This window comes from Coffea eugenioides, unplaced genomic scaffold (genome assembly GCF_003713205.1).
Source record: "Coffea eugenioides isolate CCC68of unplaced genomic scaffold, Ceug_1.0 ScVebR1_1643;HRSCAF=2528, whole genome shotgun sequence".
Lineage (NCBI taxonomy): Eukaryota > Viridiplantae > Streptophyta > Magnoliopsida > Gentianales > Rubiaceae > Coffea > Coffea eugenioides.
The window spans coordinates 11,118-26,022 of NW_020862060.1; the positions used below are offsets into that span (position 1 = coordinate 11,118).

The window sequence follows — 14,905 nt, forward strand, 5'->3', positions numbered from 1 at the left end:
AGTGATAAACCTAAGGGGTACACTCACAAGAGTAGAGGTGCACCTGTTTTATGTAATTTCATAGAAGAAATGAGTTTGTAGTTAATTTCATAACTACAAGAGTAGGTATGATTTAATTACAAGTATAGTTGATTCACTACGAAAGTAGGTTTCACATACATTAGAAAATTACGCCATAACTAACCAAAATAATAGCATTCAATTAATCGATAATTTCATTTACAAGAGTAGTTAGGAATTCCATCTTTAGGAGCTTTTTATTGTTATTTTTAATACTTTTATTTCATGTTTATAGTTTAGATTTAATTTCTTGCACTTATGGTAGTGAAAATAATAAAGGAATTCGAAAACAATCGATAATTAATATTCTTCTTTGTGGGTTCAACCCTTAATATTCTATACTCAATCTTGACTCATATACATGCGAAAAATCGCATGCAGGGTATTTAAGAATTTATAAATGTAAAATTTGACTGTGAATGAACTAATTGTTATATGTATGCCCCATTCTCGTCAGACTCATTAAGCAAAATCCTGGTTTGACTCAAGTTTGAACTCGGCTTGTTTAACATCAAATCTAGGCTCTCTCTCACAAAATTGATACAATCTGCTTGTCTATAGTATACAGTACTGTAGTTTCCATCCATTCTTGTACCCCTTGATAAGTGCATATTTTACGTGTTTTTAGTATGTCTTATTGGTTGGTTTTGGTTTGTTTTATTTAGTTTTATAACTAATTAATTAGGATTCTAGTGAAAATATGCATTTTATGGTTTAAAGTGTGAAAATTGCATTTCTGTGGATTTTAATGGTGAAAACTTCATGTTTTTGTAGGTTTAATGATTAAATCATCAAAGGGAGTGAATTGAGAACATATTTGGATGATTATTGATGATTTCAAGTAGTTTAAAGAAGACACGAAGTGCAAAAGAAGAAATACAATCAAGAATAAAAGGAAGCAAGTTTCACAGTTTTGACATATTGTGGTATTTCAGAAATATATTGAGCTACAATGACTAGATTGCAGTGATTCTTAAACCAATTTAAAATTAAGAGATAGATCTACATTTGTAAGATGGATGTTTCACCAGCAGAATTTTGTGGTTGTCGTTGAGGGAAATGGGTTATAGGTTGCTTAGCAACTACCCTGGTTAGATTTTGCTTCCTACACGGAGGCACAAGGATGAATTTGTAAGAGTTTGCTTAGCAATTTCCCTGTTACTGCTTTTTTGCATCATGATCATTTGTGATTTTGTACTCTTTTTTGCAATAATTACACCTTCTAACCCTTCATTGAACTCCCTCTTTGGTAAATTAAGGTGAAAAACTATAAAAGAACAGAAAAAGGAAGGAGTAGATGGATTTAGCAGACAAGGCCGTGTGGCTGCTGTTATCGGTAATCAGCTTGTCAGTTTTCACTTACTATACATTCTGGGTGATCATACTGGTTAGTTTTTTCACTTCTGATCCTAAGAGCTTTTTCTTTTTGACTCTGGGTTTTTCCCTTTGTTTCTGACGTACATTTTTCTTTTGTGCTTTCAGCCGTTCGTTGATACTGATCATTTTGTGCACAAGTACTTTTTGCCTCAAGAATATGCCATTCTGATTCCGGTGTTTGCTCTTGCGGCGCTGCTTTGCTTCCTCTGCATGTTTGTTGGATATGTGATGCTCAAATCCAAAAAGAAGAAGGCATAATGCAAGATCTATAGTGTGTGCTGCAACTACCATTTTTTTGTCACATACAGATAGTTTTATTGCTGGGTTTCTCTTTTACTTGTAAATGGAGGATTTAGATGATTGCACTCAGTTCCTGTTAATTTGATGAAACCTGAAACTGGTAATTGTCTTAGATAAAAAGCTGACAAATTGCAGATAAAGATTATCTTCAGATATTGTTAGCCTGCTCTTGTAAGAGAGCAGTTGGTATCATTTTGTTTTGCAAGATCTAGCATTTATCTTTTAGTTGTGGAAAAACAATGCCATAATTTTGCTTATGTACACCAATGCTTGGCGCTCTGAGGTTCCATTTGTTGGTCAACTGCTTCATGCATGTTTGTTCTTACAAATGTAGGTTGGGAGGAAATAATGATCTTCTTTAATTCGTTTTTGGTTTTCTTTGGTTAATGGCACGGCTTGGTAAGCCTGCCTGACTAAAGCTCTATCAGAGACAGGCTCACTTTGTTCGGCATTACTGGAAGAATTGCTTTTTGACCTGTACGTGTGAGGATGAAAGTTGGTATCTGCTGGAGAGATGAAGTAGCCTTTTGATGTGATTTTACCAATCAAAAGTCTTCTCATAAGATTCTTTCTTATTTCAATTGCTGGACTCGTTAATTTTGGCTGATTCTAGGGCTAAAAAGGATACCTAGATTTCATTGCTTAAGCAATAGTTATACGAGTGACTACAGAACGAAATGATGCTGGTATTCTAGTTTGACAAGATGATATCTGAATTTACTACGTAAAATTGAAACTTTTGCAACATGATTGAGATTGCTTGGTGTAATTGTGACAGCCCCACTTTCCCCTAAGGCGGACCAAAGAGGTTAGCGCGCCTGTCCAGCTCTCGCTAGAACTACAGAGTCAGATCACACAAATCATATATTGCACACGATCAAACCCCAAGAAAAGTAACAATTAAAAATCACTAAACTACAATACATCTTACCAACTCGTGTAGGGAAATTAGGACATCGATTGAACACTCACCAAAGCCCTGGAAGCGTAACATCTCAAAAATACACTTAACAGACAAGACTAAATACTTATACATGTATTTACATCAGAGTTTTCAACATTTTAACTTGAAGTACAAGCCAAAGGGTTCATACTAGTCAAAATACAATTAGGGTTTCGGTTACAAAGGAGCTTAACAAAATAACATATACATTAGCTCGACTCCTTTCTTCCAAAATCGTGGTTTCAAAGTTTGTCCCCTGTAAGGAAAACAAAGATAACGGAAAGGGGATGAGTTTACGCTCAATGAAGTACCAAAATAACAGCAAATAAGAAACGTGGAACTTCATATTCAATTAGTCACATATGCGAATCAAATAAAGAAATTAACAAACACCATAGATAGAAAGGATACGGGTGGCTCTCAGGAGCCAAATTCCCATTTGCTTCACCGAAATCTCCCCTCTCCCCCACTTGAGCCGGAGTTGGAGCAGACCAAGTCCAGGTGTCCAACTAAGCGTCGCTAGTCCACCTTACTCCAGTGGATATCAGAACACTTGAACTTAACCAAAACGTAATTGGGAAACGAAAACTTCAAAAAAAAGAAAAGAAAAGAAAACAAGAATATCATTCAAAAAGAGAAAAAAGTAAGCAGAAGAAACTACCACTCGAAATCCTTGAATCAAACCCTAATCGAAGAATCCAAATCTTTCAGGTAACTGATTTTCCCAGTAATATTCTTTACTTTTATTCTCTGTTTTGTTTTTGGTTTCGGCATGATATGTTAATTACAGTCTTAATCGTTTTCTTTTCTGGAACAAGTAGATTCAAATTCTAGGTCTCTAAATTACGAGGACCTTGAATATTTATCCTTTTTTGGTTTATTTTGTGAGAATCATAGCTTAGGTTGTTTGTAATTGTGAAAAGATATTGCCCAAGTGCCCTTTAATCTGTAAGTGGTGATAATTTTAATTGTTTTGGAAATGAAGATCATAAACTCACTAGGGTTCATAAAGAAAACAAAAAAGAAAAAAGTAATGCTGATCATTAATTGTATATTAAGAACAGTTTTATACAAAAAATAATTTAGTGCAGTATTTTGGCGTTTAAATTAAAAAATTGTTTCTATATCCTTGTGATGGAGCAATTATGTTGGAGAAATGCTTGTCTTCCTTTTTGGGGCTTGGGGGTCATGTAAATGTAATTTTTGAATTCAATGGCGGGTAATGAAGGTATGGAAAGTAGATGGATGTTTCACCAGCAGAATTTTGTGGTTTGTCGTTGAGGGAAATGGGTTATAGGTTGCTTAGCAACTACCCTGGTTAGATTTTGCTTCCTACACGGAGGCACAAGGATGAATTTGTAAGAGTTTGCTTAGCAATTTCCCTGTTACTGCTTTTTTGCATCATGATCATTTGTGATTTTGTACTCTTTTTTGCAATAATTACACCTTCTAACCCTTCATTGAACTCCCTCTTTGGTAAATTAAGGTGAAAAACTATAAAAGAACAGAAAAAGGAAGGAGTAGATGGATTTAGCAGACAAGGCCGTGTGGCTGCTGTTATCGGTAATCAGCTTGTCAGTTTTCACTTACTATACATTCTGGGTGATCATACTGGTTAGTTTTTTCACTTCTGATCCTAAGAGCTTTTTCTTTTTGACTCTGGGTTTTTCCCTTTGTTTCTGACGTACATTTTTCTTTTGTGCTTTCAGCCGTTCGTTGATACTGATCATTTTGTGCACAAGTACTTTTTGCCTCAAGAATATGCCATTCTGATTCCGGTGTTTGCTCTTGCGGCGCTGCTTTGCTTCCTCTGCATGTTTGTTGGATATGTGATGCTCAAATCCAAAAAGAAGAAGGCATAATGCAAGATCTATAGTGTGTGCTGCAACTACCATTTTTTTGTCACATACAGATAGTTTTATTGCTGGGTTTCTCTTTTACTTGTAAATGGAGGATTTAGATGATTGCACTCAGTTCCTGTTAATTTGGTGAAACCTGAAACTGGTAATTGTCTTAGAAAAAAAGCTGACAAATTGCAGATAAAGATTATCTTCAGATATTGTTAGCCTGCTCTTGTAAGAGAGCAGTTGGTATCATTTTGTTTCGCAAGATCTAGCATTTATCTTTTAGTTGTGGAAAAACAATGCCATAATTTTGCTTATGTACACCAATGCTTGGCGCTCTGAGGTTCCATTTGTTGGTCAACTGCTTCATGCATGTTTGTTCTTACAAATGTAGGTTGGGAGGTAATAATGATCTTCTTTAATTCGTTTTTGGTTTTCTTTGGTTAATGGCACGGCTTGGTAAGCCTGCCTGACTAAAGCTCTATCAGAGACAGGCTCACTTTGTTCGGCATTACTGGAAGAATTGCTTTTTGACCTGTACGTGTGAGGATGAAAGTTGGTATCTGCTGGAGTGATGAAGTAGCCTTTTGATGTGATTTTACCAATCAAAAGTCTTCTCATAAGATTCTTTCTTATTTCAATTGCTGGACTCGTTAATTTTGGCTGATTCTAGGGCTAAAAAGGATACCTAGATTTCATTGCTTAAGCAGTAGTTATACGAGTGACTACAGAACGAAATGATGCTGGTATTCTAGTTTGACAAGATGATGTCTGAATTTACTACGTAAAATTGAAACTTTTGTAACATGATTGAGATTGCTTGGTGTAATTGTGACAGCCCCACTGTCCCCTAAGGCGGACCAAAGAGGTTAGCGCGCCTGTCCAGCTCTCGCTAGAACTACAGAGTCAGATCACACAAATCATATATTGCACACGATCAAACCCCAAGGAAAGTAACAATTAAAAATCACTAAACTACAATACATCTTACCAACTCGTGTAGGGAAATTAGGACATCGATTGAACACTCACCAAAGCCCTGGAAGCGTAACATCTCAAAAATACACTTAACAGACAAGACTAAATACTTATACATGTATTTACATCAGAGTCTTCAACATTTTAACTTGAAGTACAAGCCAAAGGGTTCATACTAGTCAAAATACAATTAGGGTTTCGGTTACAAAGGAGCTTAACAAAATAACATATACATTAGCTCGACTCTTTTCTTCCAAAATCGTGGTTTCAAAGTTTGTCCCCTGTAAGGAAAACAAAGATAACGGAAAGGGGATGAGCTTACGCTCAATGAGGTACCAAAATAATAGCAAATAAGAAACGTGGAACTTCATATTCAATTAGTCACATATGCGAATCAAATAAAGAAATTAACAAACACCATAGATAGAAAGGATACGGGTGGCTCTCAGGAGCCAAATTCCCATTTGCTTCACCGAAATCTCCCCTCTCCCCCACTTGAGCCGGAGTTGGAGCAGACAAAGTCCAGGTGTCCAACTAAGCGTCGCTAGTCCACCTTACTCCAGTGGATATCAGAACACTTGAACTTAACCAAAACGTAATTGGGAAACGAAAACTTCAAAAAAAAGAAAAGAAAAGAAAAGAAGAATATCATTCAAAAAGAGAAAAAAGTAAGCAGAAGAAACTACCACTCGAAATCCTTGAATCAAACCCTAATCGAAGAATCCAAATCTTTCAGGTAACTGATTTTTCCAGTAATATTCTTTACTTTTATTCTCTGTTTTGTTTTTGGTTTCGGCATGATATGTTAATTACAGTCTTAATCGTTTTCTTTTCTGGAACAAGTAGATTCAAATTCTAGGTCTCTAAATTATGAGGACCTTGAATATTTATCCTTTTTTGGTTTATTTTGTGAGAATCATAGCTTAGGTTGTTTGTAATTGTGAAAAGATATTGCCCAAGTGCCCTTTAATCTGTAAGTGGTGATAATTTTAATTGTTCTGGAAATGAAGATCATAAACTCACTAGGGTTCATAAAGAAAACAAAAAAGAAAAAAGTAATGCTGATCATTAATTGTATATTAAGAACAGTTTTATACAAAAAATAATTTGGTGCAGTATTTTGGCGTTTAAATTAAAAAACTGTTTCTATATCCTTGTGATGGAGCAATTATGTTGGAGAAATGCTTGTCTTCCTTTTTGGGGCTTGGGGGTCATGTAAATGTAGTTTTTGAATTCAATGGCGGGTAATGAAGGTATGGAAAGTAGATGGATGTTTCACCAGCAGAATTTTGTGGTTTGTCGTTGAGGGAAATGGGTTATAGGTTGCTTAGCAACTACCCTGGTTAGATTTTGCTTCCTACACGGAGGCACAAGGATGAATGTGTAAGAGTTTGCTTAGCAATTTCCCTGTTACTGCTTTTTTGCATCATGATCATTTGTGATTTTGTACTCTTTTTTGCAATAATTACACCTTCTAACCCTTCATTGAACTCCCTCTTTGGTAAATTAAGGTGAAAAACTATAAAAGAACAGAAAAAGGAAGGAGTAGATGGATTTAGCAGACAAGGCCGTGGGGCTGCTGTTATCGGTAATCAGCTTGTCAGTTTTCACTTACTATACATTCTGGGTGATCATACTGGTTAGTTTTTTCACTTCTGATCCTAAGAGCTTTTTCTTTTTGACTCTGGGTTTTTCCCTTTGTTTCTGACGTACATTTTTCTTTTGTGCTTTCAGCCGTTCGTTGATACTGATAATTTTGTGCACAAGTACTTTTTGCCTCAAGAATATGCCATTCTGATTCCGGTGTTTGCTCTTGCGGCGCTGCTTTGCTTCCTCTGCATGTTTGTTGGATATGTGATGCTCAAATCCAAAAAGAAGAAGGCATAATGCAAGATCTATAGTGTGTGCTGCAACTACCATTTTTTTGTCACATACAGATAGTTTTATTGCTGGGTTTCTCTTTTACTTGTAAATGGAGGATTTAGATGATTGCACTCAGTTCCTGTTAATTTGGTGAAACCTGAAACTGGTAATTGTCTTAGAAAAAAAGCTGACAAATTGCAGATAAAGATTATCTTCAGATATTGTTAGCCTGCTCTTGTAAGAGAGCAGTTGGTATCATTTTGTTTTGCAAGATCTAGCATTTATCTTTTAGTTGTGGAAAAACAATGCCATAATTTTGCTTATGTACACCAATGCTTGGCGCTCTGAGGTTCCATTTGTTGGTCAACTGCTTCATGCATGTTTGTTCTTACAAATGTAGGTTGGGAGGAATAATGATCTTCTTTAATTCGTTTTTGGTTTTCTTTGGTTAATGGCACGGCTTGGTAAGCCTGCCTGACTAAAGCTCTATCAGAGACAGGCTCACTTTGTTCGGCATTACTGGAAGAATTGCTTTTTGACCTGTACGTGTGAGGATGAAAGTTGGTATCTGCTGGAGTGATGAAGTAGCCTTTTGATGTGATTTTACCAATCAAAAGTCTTCTCATAAGATTCTTTCTTATTTCAATTGCTGGACTCGTTAATTTTGGCTGATTCTAGGGCTAAAAAGGATACCTAGATTTCATTGCTTAAGCAGTAGTTATACGAGTGACTACAGAACGAAATGATGCTGGTATTCTAGTTTGACAAGATGATATCTGAATTTACTACGTAAAATTGAAACTTTTGTAACATGATTGAGATTGCTTGGTGTAATTGTGACAGCCCCACTTTCCCCTAAGGCGGACCAAAGAGGTTAGCGCGCCTGTCCAGCTCTCGCTAGAACTACAGAGTCAGATCACACAAATCATATATTGCACACGATCAAACCCCAAGAAAAGTAACAATTAAAAATCACTAAACTACAATACATCTTACCAACTCGTGTAGGGAAATTAGGACATCGATTGAACACTCACCAAAGCCCTGGAAGCGTAACATCTCAAAAATACACTTAACAGACAAGACTAAATACTTATACATGTATTTACATCAGAGTCTTCAACATTTTAACTTGAAGTACAAGCCAAAGGGTTCATACTAGTCAAAATACAATTAGGGTTTCGGTTACAAAGGAGCTTAACAAAATAACATATACATTAGCTCGACTCTTTTCTTCCAAAATCGTGGTTTCAAAGTTTGTCCCCTGTAAGGAAAACAAAGATAACGGAAAGGGGATGAGCTTACGCTCAATGAGGTACCAAAATAATAGCAAATAAGAAACGTGGAACTTCATATTCAATTAGTCACATATGCGAATCAAATAAAGAAATTAACAAACACCATAGATAGAAAGGATACGGGTGGCTCTCAGGAGCCAAATTCCCATTTGCTTCACCGAAATCTCCCCTCTCCCCCACTTGAGCCGGAGTTGGAGCAGACCAAGTCCAGGTGTCCAACTAAGCGTCGCTAGTCCACCTTACTCCAGTGGATATCAGAACACTTGAACTTAACCAAAACGTAATTGGGAAACGAAAACTTCAAAAAAAAGAAAAGAAAAGAAAACAAGAATATCATTCAAAAAGAGAAAAAAGTAAGCAGAAGAAACTACCACTCGAAATCCTTGAATCAAACCCTAATCGAAGAATCCAAATCTTTCAGGTAACTGATTTTCCCAGTAATATTCTTTACTTTTATTCTCTGTTTTGTTTTTGGTTTCGGCATGATATGTTTATTACAGTCTTAATCGTTTTCTTTTCTGGAACAAGTAGATTCAAATTCTAGGTCTCTAAATTACGAGGACCTTGAATATTTATCCTTTTTTGGTTTATTTTGTGAGAATCATAGCTTAGGTTGTTTGTAATTGTGAAAAGATATTGCCCAAGTGCCCTTTAATCTGTAAGTGGTGATAATTTTAATTGTTTTGGAAATGAAGATCATAAACTCACTAGGGTTCATAAAGAAAACAAAAAAGAAAAAAGTAATGCTGATCATTAATTGTATATTAAGAACAGTTTTATACAAAAAATAATTTGGTGCAGTATTTTGGCGTTTAAATTAAAAAATTGTTTCTATATCCTTGTGATGGAGCAATTATGTTGGAGAAATGCTTGTCTTCCTTTTTGGGGCTTGGGGGTCATGTAAATGTAGTTTTTGAATTCAATGGCGGGTAATGAAGGTATGGAAAGTAGATGGATGTTTCACCAGCAGAATTTTGTGGTTTGTCGTTGAGGGAAATGGGTTATAGGTTGCTTAGCAACTACCCTGGTTAGATTTTGCTTCCTACACGGAGGCACAAGGATGAATGTGTAAGAGTTTGCTTAGCAATTTCCCTGTTACTGCTTTTTTGCATCATGATCATTTGTGATTTTGTACTCTTTTTTGCAATAATTTCACCTTCTAACCCTTCATTGAACTCCCTCTTTGGTAAATTAAGGTGAAAAACTATAAAAGAACAGAAAAAGGAAGGAGTAGATGGATTTAGCAGACAAGGCCGTGGGGCTGCTGTTATCGGTAATCAGCTTGTCAGTTTTCACTTACTATACATTCTGGGTGATCATACTGGTTAGTTTTTTCACTTTTGATCCTAAGAGCTTTTTCTTTTTGACTCTGGGTTTTTCCCTTTGTTTCTGACGTACATTTTTCTTTTGTGCTTTCAGCCGTTCGTTGATACTGATCATTTTGTGCACAAGTACTTTTTGCCTCAAGAATATGCCATTCTGATTCCGTGTTTGCTTTATCGGCGCTGCTTTGCTTCCTTGGCATGTTTGTAGATATGTGAGCTTCCAAATCTCCCAAAAAGAAGACATAATGCAAAGATCTATAGTGTGGCCTGCAACTACTTTTTGTGTCACCATACAGATGAGTTTATTGCTGGGTTCTCTTTTACTTGTAAATGAGGAGTTAGCTGATTGACTCAGTTACTGTTAATTGGTGAAACCTTGAAACTGGTAATGTGTCTTAGGAAACAAGCTGAAAAAGTGCAGATAAAAAGATTATCTTCAGATATGTTAGGTCTGCTCTTGTAGAGAGCAGTTGTATCATTTGTTTTGCAAGATCTAGCATTATCTTTTAGTTGTGGAAAAACAATGCCAGCATTTTGCTTATGTACACCAATTGCTTGCCGCTCGGAGGTTCATTGTTGGTCAACTGCTTCACTGCGATGTTTGTTTCTTACAAATGTAGGTTGGAGGAATAATGATCTTCTTTTAATGTCGTTTTGGTTTTCTTTGGTTAATGCACGGCTGGGTAAGCCCTGCCTGACTAACAGCTCTATCAGAGACAGGCTCACTTTGTTCGGCATTACTGGAAGAAGGGCTTTTGACCTGTTACGAGTGAGGATGAAAGTTGGTATCTGCGTGGAGTGATGAAGTTAGCCTTTTGATGTGATTTTACCAATCAAAGTCTTCTGCATAAGATCTTTCTTATTTTCAATTGCTGGACTCGTTAATTTTGGCTGATTACTAGGGCTAAAAGGAGACCTAAATTTCATTGCTTAGCAGTAGTTATACGAGTGACTACAAACGAAATGATGCTGTATTCTAGTTTGGACAAGATTGATATCTGAATTTACTACGGTTAAAATTTGAAACTTTTTGTAACCATGATTGAGATTGCTTGTGTAATGGTGACAGCCCCACTTTACCTAAGCGCGACCAAAGAAGTTAGCGCGCCTGTCCAGCTCGTCGCCTTAGAACTACAAGAGTCAGATCACACAAATCGATATATTCCACACGATCAAACCCAGGAAAGTAAACAATTAAAAAGCACTAAACTACAATACATCTGTTACCAACTCGTGTAGGGAATTAGGGCATTCGATTGAAAACACTCAACCAAGCCTGGAAGCGTTACATCTCAAAAATACACTTAACAGACAAGGACTAATACTTATTACATGTATTTACATCAGAGTCTTCAACATTTTAACTTGATTGTATTTTGACTAGTATGACCCTTTGGCTTGTACTTTCAGTTAAATGTTGAAGACTCTTGATGTAAATACATGTATAAGTATTTAGTCTTGTCTGTTAAGTGTATTTTTGAGATGTTACGCTTCCAGGGCTTTGGTGAGTGATCAATCGATGTCCTAATTTCCCTACACGAGTTGGTAAGATGTATTGTAGTTTAGTGATTTTTAATTGTTACTTTCCTTGGGGTTTGATCGTGTGCAATATATGATTTGTGTGATCTGACTCTGTAGTTCTAGCGAGAGCTGGACAGGCGCACTAACCTCTTTGGTCCGCCTTAGGGAAAAGTGGGGCTGTCACAATTACACCAAGCAATCTCAATCATGTTACAAAAGTTTCAATTTTACGTAGTAAATTCAGACATCATCTTGTCAAACTAGAATACCAGCATCATTTCGTTCTGTAGTCACTCGTATAACTACTGCTTAAGCAATGAAATCTAGGTATCCTTTTTAGCCCTAGAATCAGCCAAAATTAACGAGTCCAGCAATTGAAATAAGAAAGAATCTTATGAGAAGACTTTTGATTGGTAAAATCACATCAAAAGGCTACTTCATCACTCCAGCAGATACCAACTTTCATCCTCACACGTACAGGTCAAAAAGCAATTCTTCCAGTAATGCCGAACAAAGTGAGCCTGTCTCTGATAGAGCTTTAGTCAGGCAGGCTTACCAAGCCGTGCCATTAACCAAAGAAAACCAAAAACGAATTAAAGAAGATCATTATTTCCTCCCAACCTACATTTGTAAGAACAAACATGCATGAAGCAGTTGACCAACAAATGGAACCTCAGAGCGCCAAGCATTGGTGTACATAAGCAAAATTATGGCATTGTTTTTCCACAACTAAAAGATAAATGCTAGATCTTGCAAAACAAAATGATACCAACTGCTCTCTTACAAGAGCAGACTAACAATATCTGAAGATAATCTTTATCTGCAATTTTTCAGCTTTGTTTCTAAGACAATTACCAGTTTCAGGTTTCACCAAATTAACAGTAACTGAGTGCAATCATCTAAATCCTCCATTTACAAGTAAAAGAGAAACCCAGCAATAAAACTATCTGTATGTGACAAAAAAATGATAGTTGCAGCACACACTATAGATCTTGCATTATGCCTTCTTCTTTTTGGATTTGAGCATCACATATCTAAACAAACATGCCAGAGGAAGCAAAGCAAGCGCCGCAAGAGCAAAACACCGGAATCAGAATGTCATATTCTTGAGGCAAAAAGTAGCTTGTGCACAAGAATGATCAGTATCAACGAACGGCTTGAAAGCACAAGAAAATGTACGTCAGAACAAAGGGAAAAACCCAGAGTCAAAAAGAAAAAGCTCTTAGGATCAAAAGTGAAAAAACTAACCAGTATGATCACCCAGAATGTATAGTAAGTGAAAACTGACAAGCTGATTACCGATAACAGCAGCCCCACGGCCTTGTCTGCTAAATCCATCTACTCCTTCCTTTTTCTGTTCTTTTATAGTTTTTCACCTTAATTTACCAAAGAGGGAGTTCAATGAAGGGTTAGAAGGTGTAATTATTGCAAAAAAGAGTACAAAATCACAAATGATCATGATGCAAAAAAGCAGTAACAGGGAAATTGCTAAGCAAACTCTTACACATTCATCCTTGTGCCTCCGTGTAGGAAGCAAAATCTAACCAGGGTAGTTGCTAAGCAACCTATAACCCATTTCCCTCAACGACAAACCACAAAATTCTGCTGGTGAAACATCCATCTACTTTCCATACCTTCATTACCCGCCATTGAATTCAAAAACTACATTTACATGACCCCCAAGCCCCAAAAAGGAAGACAAGCATTTCTCCAACATAATTGCTCCATCACAAGGATATAGAAACAGTTTTTTAATTTAAACGCCAAAATACTGCACCAAATTATTTTTTGTATAAAACTGTTCTTAATATACAATTAATGATCAGCATTACTTTTTTCTTTTTTGTTTTCTTTATGAACCCTAGTGAGTTTATGATCTTCATTTCCAGAACAATTAAAATTATCACCACTTACAGATTAAAGGGCACTTGGGCAATATCTTTTCACAATTACAAACAACCTAAGCTATGATTCTCACAAAATAAACCAAAAAAGGATAAATATTCAAGGTCCTCATAATTTAGAGACCTAGAATTTGAATCTACTTGTTCCAGAAAAGAAAACGATTAAGACTGTAATTAACATATCATGCCGAAACCAAAAACAAAACAGAGAATAAAAGTAAAGAATATTACTGGAAAAATCAGTTACCTGAAAGATTTGGATTCTTCGATTAGGGTTTGATTCAAGGATTTCGAGTGGTAGTTTCTTCTGCTTACTTTTTTCTCTTTTTGAATGATATTCTTCTTTTCTTTTCTTTTCTTTTTTTTGAAGTTTTCGTTTCCCAATTACGTTTTGGTTAAGTTCAAGTGTTCTGATATCCACTGGAGTAAGGTGGACTAGCGACGCTTAGTTGGACACCTGGACTTTGTCTGCTCCAACTCCGGCTCAAGTGGGGGAGAGGGGAGATTTCGGTGAAGCAAATGGGAATTTGGCTCCTGAGAGCCACCCGTATCCTTTCTATCTATGGTGTTTGTTAATTTCTTTATTTGATTCGCATATGTGACTAATTGAATATGATGTTCCACGTTTCTTATTTGCTATTATTTTGGTACCTCATTGAGCGTAAGCTCATCCCCTTTCCGTTATCTTTGTTTTCCTTACAGGGGACAAACTTTGAAACCACGATTTTGAAAGAAAAGAGTCGAGCTAATGTATATGTTATTTTGTTAAGCTCCTTTGTAACCGAAACCCTAATTGTATTTTGACTAGTATGAACCCTTTGGCTTGTACTTCAAGTTAAAATGTTGAAGACTCTGATGTAAATACATGTATAAGTATTTAGTCTTGTCTGTTAAGTGTATTTTTGAGATGTTACGCTTCCAGGGCTTTGGTGAGTGATCAATCGATGTCCTAATTTCCCTACACGAGTTGGTAAGATGTATTGTAGTTTAGTGATTTTTAATTGTTACTTTCCTTGGGGTTTGATCGTGTGCAATATATGATTTGTGTGATCTGACTCTGTAGTTCTAGCGAGAGCTGGACAGGCGCGCTAACCTCTTTGGTCCGCTTTAGGGGAAAGTGGGGTTGTCACAATTACACCAAGCAATCTCAATCATGTTACAAAAGTTTCAATTTTACGTAGTAAATTCAGATATCATCTTGTCAAACTAGAATACCAGCATCATTTCGTTCTGTAGTCACTCGTATAACTACTGCTTAAGCAATGAAATCTAGGTATCCTTTTTAGCCCTAGAATCAGCCAAAATTAACGAGTCCAACAATTGAAATAAGAAAGAATCTTATGAGAAGACTTTTGATTGGTAAAATCACATCAAAAGGCTACTTCATCACTCCAGCAGATACCAACTTTCATCCTCACACGTACAGGTCAAAAAGCAATTCTTCCAGTAATGCCGAACAAAGTGAGCCTGTCTCTGATAGAGCTTTAGTCAG

General features: G+C 36.3%; 3 protein-coding genes and 1 pseudogene across 3 annotated transcripts; 3 read left to right on the forward strand and 1 right to left on the reverse strand.

Annotated features, from left to right (window-relative positions):
* Positions 1–1,342: 1,342 nt before the first annotated feature.
* On the forward strand, positions 1,343–1,962 carry LOC113755680 (dolichol-phosphate mannose synthase subunit 2-like). The gene is made up of 2 exons (XM_027299616.1): positions 1,343–1,447; positions 1,543–1,962. The coding sequence occupies exons 1-2, from the start codon at positions 1,358–1,360 to the stop codon at positions 1,693–1,695; spliced, it is 243 nt and encodes an 80-aa protein (XP_027155417.1). The 5' UTR covers positions 1,343–1,357; the 3' UTR covers positions 1,696–1,962.
* A 1,359-nt stretch (positions 1,963–3,321) lies between these two features.
* On the forward strand, positions 3,322–4,735 carry LOC113755678 (dolichol-phosphate mannose synthase subunit 2-like). Its single transcript, XM_027299612.1, has 3 exons — positions 3,322–3,391; positions 4,167–4,294; positions 4,390–4,735. The coding sequence occupies exons 2-3, from the start codon at positions 4,205–4,207 to the stop codon at positions 4,540–4,542; spliced, it is 243 nt and encodes an 80-aa protein (XP_027155413.1). The 5' UTR covers positions 3,322–3,391; positions 4,167–4,204; the 3' UTR covers positions 4,543–4,735.
* A 1,381-nt stretch (positions 4,736–6,116) lies between these two features.
* On the forward strand, positions 6,117–7,656 carry LOC113755675 (dolichol-phosphate mannose synthase subunit 2-like). The gene is made up of 3 exons (XM_027299609.1): positions 6,117–6,238; positions 7,014–7,141; positions 7,237–7,656. The coding sequence occupies exons 2-3, from the start codon at positions 7,052–7,054 to the stop codon at positions 7,387–7,389; spliced, it is 243 nt and encodes an 80-aa protein (XP_027155410.1). The 5' UTR covers positions 6,117–6,238; positions 7,014–7,051; the 3' UTR covers positions 7,390–7,656.
* Positions 7,657–12,394: 4,738 nt separating this feature from the next.
* Positions 12,395–13,836, reverse strand: LOC113755684 (annotated as a pseudogene).
* Positions 13,837–14,905: the final 1,069 nt, after the last annotated feature.